At 45.9% G+C, this 11,068-nt stretch overlaps 1 protein-coding gene across 1 annotated transcript in view; it reads left to right on the forward strand.

The window, feature by feature from the left end:
• cntnap5a (contactin associated protein family member 5a) overlaps positions 1–11,068 on the forward strand; it is a 53,338-nt gene that overhangs the window by 12,925 nt on the left and 29,345 nt on the right. The window contains exons 3-6 of the mRNA XM_062533658.1: positions 2,895–3,042; positions 5,367–5,570; positions 7,845–8,029; positions 8,205–8,348. Coding sequence (XP_062389642.1) covers positions 2,895–3,042; positions 5,367–5,570; positions 7,845–8,029; positions 8,205–8,348 — 681 coding nt within the window. The remainder of the gene's footprint in view (positions 1–2,894; positions 3,043–5,366; positions 5,571–7,844; positions 8,030–8,204; positions 8,349–11,068) is intronic.

Genomic DNA, 11,068 nt, shown 5'->3' on the forward strand with positions numbered 1-11,068 from the left:
AATAACAATAACATAATGTGCCATGCAACAAAACCAAACAAACCTGCCCAGAAAGAACCTCATCCTTTGCTGATCCGATGAATATTTAAAGGCACATAATGGTTTGATGGGGAAAAAAAGCACTTCAACTATAGATAAAAATTTGAACAGACTTGCTGAATATAAAATCATGTATTGGTACTAGGGTTGGGCATCGATAACCGGTTCCGTCTTGGAACCGGGTTTAACTTATCAATTCCATCGACATCGTACGTCTTTTTTGTTATCGATTCCCTTAACGATTCCCTCAGCCTGCATGACGTCGGACCTTTTCCGGTTTTCCTGAAATTTTGTGTTACTACACGCCCTCTGCGACGACTCATACTACAAGTCAAATCGTGTAAGGGTAGTAATACCAGCAATATGTTAAAACATTTGTCCGTGAAGCATGGGATTAAGCTCCAAGAGTGTCATGTGTTTGACAGACTACGGAGGGGTGCTAACGTTGCCCGGTCCAGGGCTCCAGAGTGCATATGCGCCCAAAATGTTTAAGAGTGTGCCTGAAAATAATTCTAGGTGCACCTGACGCTGCTCGGGTGAAAGCATACGTTTCCTTCACAAGTTTTAATTGTAGACTATGCGTGCAACTTTGCCAAACTGTATATAACCCCTTGGTCCGCTCTCTCTCCCTCTCCCTCTCTCGTGCGCGACACCCGCCCCTCGACATGCACATTCACAATCGTGAAAGCAATGACGCATAGAAGACAACTAGCGACATTATAATTAATTTCGGTTAGCATCATAGCGTAGGCTACTGCACAAATTTGATTCAAACTCTTGCATTCAAGTTGACTGATCATCTCAATGTTTTCCAACTCTAAGACTCAAAAGGGCCTGTCCCAAGGAGACAAAGTATTAGCCTACCTTGCAACTTAAACACACGTGGGGAAACTGAACAGTCCAACCAGTAGACTATAAAGCTAGCCAACTATGCTACTTTGTTTACAATTTGAGGCTTCAAGCCGACAGCTGAATTAAAGAGGCAGAGTTGTAATATGAATAGTCATGAATGTCATGAATATCAGAAATGTCAGTAGTATACACTGTAGGCTATATATACATCTTTATAATTCTTTGTAAAGAATATGTATATTCCTTATTGTGTTTTAAATAAAGACAAGCTTTTTCTACGCCTTATTGTTAAAAAATCATTCACATTATTATGAAAGGAGAGCGATAAAAGGTGACCTTTTGGCGTTAAAGGCGATGCAATGAAAAATGTGGGTGCACCTACATTTTTTGGGAATCGATAAGAGAATTGATAAGGAATTGGATTGATAGGCAGAATCGATAATGCCATCGATATTGATAAAAACTTATCAATACCCATCCCTAATTGGTACTGACTGAAGGTTACCACCGCAGGCTCTGTGCTCTTCAGCCTGCGAGCATCTCTGCTCTTGAGACGCGTGATTACTTTTTTTGCTTGGCTTACATCAACATTGCGGATTATGTTCCAGGTAGTCGCTGGAGACAGCCAACGCATTGTCTACAAGCTCAGCCCACTCAAACATGCCCGTTTTAGACCAGCGCCCCAGTGTAATCAATAGAAGTCATTTCACAGGGCTTGCAAGCCTCTCTCCCACCATTTCTCCAAACATCAAAACATTACAGGCTGAAAATTGCAAATAGCAGCGTGGCACATACAAATCATAAGATTGGCGTTCGCCAGTTGCTTGGTGGCTTACAAAATCAAAACAATTGCATGTTTGTATACTTTGTGTAGCAGGACCCCTGTGAAGACAACGTAGGCCTACAGTATATCTATGGTCTACAGTATATCTATTAGTTGTGCTTTACTTTTATTTAACTGAACCCCTGTGAAGACATTTAGCTGTGTTTTCTGTGTTGAACCACATCAACACTTTCATCATTGTCATTCTGCCTCTGGTAAATCGTTCATGGCACAAACAGTACCAAACACTACACCCACTTACACCCAGTATAGCCTACCCAGTAAATCCAGTTTGTGACGTTAAATGTGTTCTGGCTACTGTACATTGATCAGCAATCTAGAAAGGGAGTGAATCAGCCCTGCTTTCCCCCGTGCACTCCTAGTCTGACTAGTGAGTAAACCGACACAGATGGAAGAGAGGGAAGGTGTGAAAGCGCACATTGTTTTGCTTAAAAAGTCGCTGTTAACACCTAGCAACAGTACCCAACAACGATGGCGTTCTCATGTCTGCCAGCCAGGGCCCACTTCTGCTTTGTTTGGGGGGGGACAAAAAGTGTCCATTTCTGTCTCCGCACCGTTCTGCGCGAGAAAGTCTGTCTGACTCACTGCCCGGGCCATGTGTTGTTTGTGATTATTTGCTCCCAAATGCCACTCACATAACCCTCTGTTGACTGAGTCATTAGTTAATTGCAGTTACATTTTTATTAGGAGAAGCTCAGAGAGACGCTCTGACATTTCAGCGCCGGCGAAAAGCTGTCGTTATTTCCCCCGCTGAACTCTGCCTCGGCGCTTTGTGGACGCATGCATAAATAATCGGCACCCTTAATTCACTGTTCCTGTCAATCCCGATCAGTCCAACATGGCCTGCGCTGCGTTAAGGGATGTGTGTGTCTGCGTATAGCTGAACAGCATGTTGTCAGCAGCAGCAGCGGCGGCGGCGGTTGAGTCTGTTTGCAGTGTACATTTACATGCATGGTCGGTGATCGGGGGGGTGGGATTGTATTAAATGGAAGCGAAATGCCTGGGGGACTTGAGAGAACCGACCTAATGGCTCAAAGTCGTTCTCGCCGTTTCCTCAGGGTCATTCTGCTCTAACATGTTTTGTATGTTTCTCTTCTTTCTTTCTTTTTTTTTGCTTCCTGTGTACCCTCCCCCCTCCCCTCCCCTCCCCTCCCCCCAGAGGTTTGTGGGTAATGTGGACGCGGACGGCGTGGTCCAGCACAAGCTCCCCCACCCCATCAGGACCCGCTTCCTCCGTTTCGTTCCACTAGAGTGGAGCTCCGGCGGCCGGGCGGGGCTCCGAGCCGAGGTCTACGGCTGCACCTACAGTGAGTGTGTGTCTGTGTGTGTGTGTGTGTGTGTGTGTGTGTGTGTGTGTGTGTGTGTGTACGTGTGTGTGTGTGTGTGTGTGTGTGTGTGGGTGGGTGGGAGAAGAGGGGAAAAGCACTTTCCAGAAAGGTCAAGCCTGACGGTGCAGGAGAGGCTTTGTGCAAAGACAGAAAACCACAAATGCCACAAATGGCAGCAGGTTTTATTCTCCAGGATGCAACTTTGAGCTTTGCGAAGAAGAGAGAGAGAGAGAGAGAAAAAAAACATACTCAGTCATCTTGCTTTTTGCCAGTGCATAATCAGACAGGATATGCTCTCCTTCAAATAGAGATCTAATAACGGTGTAATATGGCGAGATTGCATCAGTCCACCAGCTAATGCATAACATTGCAGGAGGAAAGGGCAAAGTAAATTGTTTCCGTCGGCCTTTTAATTCATAACTGCTTATGGTTGGTCTCTGTGCCCTGAGAAAAAAAATGTGACACTAATGATTTCTGTGGTGATATAGACCAGGTGCCTCTCTCTAATCATTTCTGATTAAAGCAACTGCTGACCGTATGCAATTTCTCTAATAGAGAGGAATGATGACATTACGGCGACTACAGGAGTCAGCCCTTTGTCAGGCTAATGCTAAATAAATAAACGCTAGTCGCTAATGACGCCTTTGCAAGCATACCAAAGCACGACTAAATGGATCAGCCCGAGACGTAGCGCACTGTAAAAGACATTATAATTATCCCTTAGTGAGCACTTTCATAATGCCCAACAGTTCCACAGCATGATCCTGTATTAATGTTGGATGAATGTGTGCTCTTCTAATAAAAGCTGCATGAGGAGCACCTCAGCGTTCTCTCCCCCCCCCCCCCCCCCACACACACACACTCAGGGTGGGGAATTAGGAGTGAAATGCACACCGTCTCTCTCTCCCTGATATAGCCGCGAATAAAAGAAACCATTATGAATCTGCGCCCTCAAGAAGGCAATAAGAAGACAAGTGCCCAGATTTATTATCTCCGAGATGCACTCGGACAGGCTATCTGCATAGTGTTGTGTGTCCCTGACGCAGTAAACTGTAGCCCCTTTCTGCCTCACTGCTCTTCACCTATGTGTGGGTCAATTGAAAACAGAGTTTTACTTGCCAGTCTTAAAGGCTGTATTCAGGATACAGACCGTAAATAGTTCAGATAGTTCAAATAGGTAGATTGCATTGATGAACTACTTACTGTACTGTATATTCTAACTCCAGTGGTGAATCGCTATTCTAAGTGCTCTCGAAAAGCTTGGACCGTGCAGAATCACAGGAGGTTTGCACATTCTTGCCTGCTGAATCCTGCTGAATTATTTCAAAAGGATCCGATGCTACATATAAAATGTGACTCAAATGGAGGGGAAATGACTTGAGCAATATCTCAGCAGAAAATAGAGAACAGCTTGAAACCTTGATGGTGCAAAATATTAAAATAGGAGTATGGATTCTGTTGCTACACTGCATCTCTATGCACAACTTTGAGAGCAGTCATCCTTGGGTTGTTCATTGATGATGTGTTGGTCTTTTTCTGTTTGCATTTAGGTCTGATGTCGGTGTGTGTGTGTGCGTGCGTGTGTGTGTGTGCGTGCGTGTGTGTGTGTGTGTGTGTTTGTGTTTGTGCGTATGTTTGTGTCAGAGATGACAGGCCCTTAACACATTATATAAATATCCAAGAGAACTCTTGGCACAGTCATGCCTTTGATTTGCTGTAAATGTAAGCAGTGTTTGAACAACTTTCACAAACATGTCAGTTTTTCTCCCCTCTCCTCTCAAAGCTGACTCCGGCACGAGTTTCTGCAAATCCTCCTCTTGCCAAGCATTGGAATAGCAGGTGCATGTAGGAGATTGCATTATTCATGCAGACAGCCCCCTACCTTACACCGGGGAAGAATCCCATCAGAAATATTATGTATTCAGGCTTTTTTAAATGTCTCTCAACGGTTCAGGTTTGGGTTAGCCAGAGACCGAACGGGTGCCTCCCATGTTGGCTAAGCCAAGTGGCACCGCACGGCACCGTGATAAGAATGACCTTAGCTTAGCATCACACAGCACTGAGTTTACACAGGAACATCTCCAGCAGGCTCTCATTCGCAGCTACATTACAGTAATGGAGAACGTGATGAGGGGGACATTAGGAGAACTGCAGCACAGCTTACACATTTGCATTGCATTGGTATGCACTTACAAGAGATTAGCGTCTAGAAAGGCAAGAGACTGGTTGAGGGGAGGGCTTTCTGAAAGCGTCTTATTCCCTCTCTGCTCGATCTCTCTCTCTCTCTCTCTCTCTCGCCGCAGAGTCCTACGTGGCGGACTTTGACGGCAGAAGTTCGCTGCTCTACCGGTTCAACCAGAAGTCCATGAGCACAGCCAAAGACGTCGTCTCGCTGCGCTTCAAGAGCCGGCAGGCGGAGGGCGTGCTGCTCCACGGCGAGGGCCAGCGGGGCGACTACATCAGCCTGGAGCTGCACCGCGGGAAGCTGGCCCTGCACCTCAACCTGGGTGAGACAGACGGAGCTGGCCCGGGACTGGCCCGGGGCTCACCCGGACTAGGGCCAGCCCTGCTGGAAACCAGCTCTGGGAGTCAGTAGGGGTGAAGGTCAAGGGGGCGTTCAGTTGTTGCTAAGCGCTCAAGTCAGTGGTGGATTTATTTTGTTCAAAGTGTCTGAAGCCGCTGGGTGAGAGAGACAGAGCTGGCCCGAGGCTCACCCAGACTAGGGCCACCCCTGCTGGAAGCCAGCTCTGGAAGTCAGCAGGGGTGAAGGTCAAGGGGGCGTTCAGTTGTTGCTAAGCGCTCAAGTCAGCGGTGGATTTATTTTGTTCAAAGTGTCTGAAGCCGCTGGGTGAGAAGAGACAGAGCTGGCCCGGGGCTCACCTAGAGTGGCTCTCAACCATGATCCTCGATGCTCGATCCTCGAGGGGCGTTTCCACTGATCTATAACTGGATAGACTATCCCATTGTATTGCTGCCCCATCATTCTCTATCTAGATCAGTGAGGATGAGGATCGAGGAAGGAAAGGAGGGTGTATAAAACACCAAATGAGAGGCAACCCTCGACTAGAGCCCACCCCAGCTGGAAGCCAGCTCTGGAAGTCAGTAGGGGTGAAGGGCAAGGGGGCGTTCAGTTGCTGCTAAGCGCTCAAGTCAGTGGTGGATTTCTTTTGTTCAAAGTATTTGAAGCTGCTGGATGTACACATGTGCTGAGGGTAGATCCACTACATGCCTTTTGTGTTTACAACTGACACTGTGGAACCACTAAGGTGCAGTGTTTGGTTAAGCCCAATTCACAACCAAAGATTCCCGACGCAACGAGACCGACTTGCAGCGGTGTGAATTAGAAGTTGCACGTAGTTGCAGGCCGTCGCAAGCCATCGCAGAGCATTCAACATGTTTAATGGCAGTCGCAAGGTTTTAGAACGTCGCGGCTCATCTCGTCTCGTCGGGAATCTTTGGTTTGAACCCTACTTTAGAGTGTCATATCACTCTTATGTAGACAGCTTCAAGCTGTCTACATAAGAGTGATATGACACTGTCATGAACGTGTTATAAACATTATATAAAAGTCCTACAGCGTTTATGGCTTCTGTCATTGAGTGTCATTTGGTTTTGTCATGACAAATTAGGGTTAGGGTTAGGATTAGGGTTAGGGTTCATGTGTCATGACAGTGTCATATCACTCTTATGTGGAGACCTTCAAGTAAAGTGTTACCCAATGTTTCTACGGTATGCCTATGTCTGCTACCCCCACAATATATGAAGAGGAAGACTCGGGAGCAGCAGTGTTTAATTAAATGCAGTTGTTCATCTTAATAAGGTGTAAAGGTGGCCAATTATATGGCAAATCATGGCCATTAACTGTATAACACAGTATGAATGTATGGATTTGAAGTACTGACAGGCACTGGCAAAAGGATATGCAAGCGAAGTCATACCTATGAAGACAGGCTACTGTTAAAACTTTAGACTGTATATATTTACATTCATTACCATGCCAGCTGGGCACATTTGAAAGGCTTCTATTTATGTACTGTTTTCTTACGTTTTTTTAGTTTACGGAGCGCCACACAGTAGCTTCAAACGCTCATTTTCCTGTCAAGGCGAATTAATGACCTCACTTGCTGACGACGCGAAACCCACGCGTTTGAGGGATGGCACCGTGACCCGCACTGTTAGCTGTACTTGCACTGTTGTTATGAAGTCACAGTCTAATGTACTGTAGAGTGTAAATGCAGCATGTAATACTTCATCACGCGCCTGCAGACACTGACCCTTATTCCCACGACAGGCTCCCCATAAATGACTCCTCAACTCTTACCTGACTGGAATTTGGTTAAACACTGATATCATTTTTTAGCACGCCTGATATAGCATAGTGTGCCGTAATTTTCCCAACTATTACTGTACCTGCGGCTTATACATTGATTTTGCTAAATTACTTCGGCTATGAGGTTAATACACGGGGGCAGTTAATATGGTTTTGTTTATTTTGGCTTACATAAAATACTGTTCTGTGGCTTATACACAATGCTGCTCATACACAGGAAATTACTGTATACAGTAGGACATTATTGTATGCATACACACACATATACAGTACACACACACACATACACATACAGTATATATGCAGTATATGCGTGAGTGTGTGTGTGTGTGTGTATGTCTATAAAGACACATGCATACATGCATACATTCATACTGTACATACTGTACATATTGTATTGTATAGTTGTTATATTTGTGTGTGTGTGTGTTTGTGTGTGTGGCCCCTCCAGATGACACCAGGGTGAGGGCCAGCGGAGTGCGTGAGGCGGTCACCCTGGGCAGCCTGCTGGACGACCAGCACTGGCACTCGGTCCTCATCGAGCGCTTCAACAGGCAGGTGAACTTCACGCTGGACCGCCACACACAGCACTTCCGCACCAGAGGAGACGGGGACACACTGGAGGTCGACTACGAGGTAGAGGTCATCACCCCTCGTTTTTTTTTATTATTATTATTAGACTGGTACTTTATTAATCAACTGAATAAGGACACCTTAACAAATTAGTTTTAATTAGTTCAAGTTGCTATATTTTTTTGTACGCCTGTGTGTATGCAATAGTAAGGCACTGACTCCGGTTTTATCCTTGAAGCTGAGCTTCGGAGGAATACCACTCCCTGGAAAACCCGGAACATTCCTGAGGAGAAACTTCCATGGCTGTATGGAGAACCTGTACTATAATGGAGTTAACATAATCGATCTGGCCAAAAGACGCAAGCCACAGATTTACAGTGTGGTAAGGTCTCACTTCATTCCTTTATGTGCATGTGTGTATTTGTGTGAGTGTCTGAGTGTGTGTGCGTGTGCGTGTGCGTGTGCGTGTGCGTGTGCGTGTGCGTGTGCGTGCGCGCGTGTGTGTGTGTATGCGTGTCTGTCTGTGTGTGCGTGTGTGTGTGCATGTGCGTGTGCGTGTGTGTGTGTGTGTGTGTGTGCGTGTCTGTGTGTGTGTGTGCGTGTGCGTGTGCACGTGCGTGTGTGTGTGAGAGAGAGTGTGTGTTGTTTGTTTATATGTATACACATGCTCTTACTCACTCACCCACATGCTGGTCGGGGGCAAAGCATTCGCCTGCCACTGTCCAGTAATCTCTGCCAACAAAAACGCAAAGCACACCAGCCAGCCAGCCCAGTTCCGATTTCCATATTTCACGTGGCTGTGAATATGTATTCTTCTGTGTTTTTAATGAGGAGCACTGCCTCCCAGTCAAGGTCAGAGTAGAGATGTATTACAGTGGCGAGACCTTGCTGAGATGTCGATGGCGTGTGTAATTCCAAATGAAGCCTCCTCATTGATGCGAGGCCCGGGTGAACATTGGAGCTCAATGCGCTGGCAGCCCGGAGCACCGCGAGGCTCAATTGTAATGAACTGCGCTATTCCAGACCGACTCCGAGGTGACCTGACGCCAGCGCCGGCAACACCATAATAGCATCCCGGGCCGCGCTGGTTCAGTGCCCGGAGTGGAATGTTAAACTGATAAATTGGTTTGCACCAAAAGAGGTGGTCCCAAGGAGATCAACAGTTTTTTTCCCTTTTTTTCTTTCTTTCTTTTTTCTTTTTTTCCCTTTAAGCGCTGCAAGTCACAATTACTCTTAATGGTGTTGACTGTCATTGAGAGGGATTTCTTGTGAATAAAAAGGTAGGCTAATCTGTGGCCTTCCAGTGAGCGCAAATAATTCACATATCCTCCCAGCATAATTGCGACAATGATGTAAGACTGCGAGACTCGCGGTGAGCTTATTTATCTTAGATAAAGGTTCTACGGACAAATTTAGTGGTATCCTGGGCATTAGCTATTATAAATTGTTTTCAGGGTCTTTCCGTGTCCCTCACAACACCCTTTCACAGAAAGTTTGCTGACCTGATGATGATGTTAATGACTCTAGCATAGTTCAAATGGACTGAGAGACTATTGAGCCAGATTCAAGGAGAGATGACTGAATGACTCTGGACAGAGACAAATAATATCTGGAAAGTTTATCCACAGCCGCATGAAACGCTGGCTCCCTCGAAATGGAGTAAATATTTTTATCTTGATAGCACAGAGTATTCAGAGGGGGTTGTTAAAAAGCTGAAATGGAAGGTTTGAATTCAGAAGTGGGTTTTGTTTTGTTTTCCCTATCAGATGTGTTTTATATTTCAGTCTCAGAGGCTGTGTTTCACCAGGGAGAAGACCGCAAAATTGGAGTGTTTGTAATTTTATCATACTTAGACAATAGCGTGATGGTTTAGACTCAAGGCAACATTTCATACTTTAACTTTTGCTCTGAAATTGCTCTCATTTTTATTTCCATGAGTTTATCTCACCAACAGACCTGCGTGTAGGCAGTTGTAATAACCGTGTGCGAAGAGCCGAACCTCAGAGTGTGCACATGAATACCGTCAATAAAGTGCACTAATACCGCTTTACACAACTCGGGAAGAACACTGCGCCGAGCGTGGGTGTAAAATGGAGTCATCGCAGGTTAAATCACCCATCAATCACACACAAGCCTCTGTTTGTCTTGTATCTGGGAAGCAAAGCTGCAAAGCCAACTGTTTCTTGTTGAAAGTGTCAGTGTGTGTGTGTGTGTGTGTGTGTGTGTGTGTGTGTGTGTGTGTGTGTGTGTGTGTGTGTGTGTGTGTGTGCCTGTAATGGTGCTCATTTAACGAACGCTACTGGCTCCCATTTTACAGTGAATACTTTTAGCTCAGCAGCACTGAAGATTAGCAGTAAGCTGTTGTAAATGGTGTCGAATATCTGTCCATCCGTGATCAAATCATATGTTAGACATAGTGTATTGACCCTTAAAGAAGTGCAAGTTAAACCCAAGGCTAATTTACCAGCAGCTGTGAGAATAGAGCTTCTTTATATGGCGAGGCCATTCAAAGCCTGTCAAATAGCAAGCGCTATATTCTACATATTCTCCAAAAGAGCAAGATCCGTAATAGAAGCCCTCCATTATTTGACCCTATAGCAATTTCCGTACATCATTATAGCATTGCTGCATTTGACCCTATATAGTAACTGCTGTTAGGATGAGGCACTATTAGGGGGACTCCTAGTGGAAGCCGTAATTGCATGTCACTGACTTCAGTGGAAGGCAAAATAGCTAGTTTATTCTGCATTATGCACCGTCTCCTCCCGTGGGTTTTGGTCAGGGACGGAGTCTGCTGGGGATCGGTCTGGCTGATCCCCGTGTCGGTACAACCTTGTGGCCGGAGGATGAATGAGGGGTTGACCCCGCACTGAAGTGACCTTTTCCTCCGAGCGGAGCTCTGGTGCACGGGGGCTGCTGCAACCCCCCCCCCCACACCCCCCCTTCTGCTCTCACTTGTCTCAGTGGAGCTGTGCGTCTGACATTTTCTACCGGCTCCCCATGAATCTCAATAGTGATTCACTCTTCTCCCACTCACACAGTTCTCTCTCTCTCTCTCTCTCTCTCTCTCTACTGTATATCTCTCTTTCTTTATCTCCTCTC

The sequence above is a fragment of the Sardina pilchardus genome, chromosome 4 (genome assembly GCF_963854185.1).
Source record: "Sardina pilchardus chromosome 4, fSarPil1.1, whole genome shotgun sequence".
In the NCBI taxonomy this organism is placed as follows: Eukaryota; Metazoa; Chordata; class Actinopteri; order Clupeiformes; family Clupeidae; genus Sardina; species Sardina pilchardus.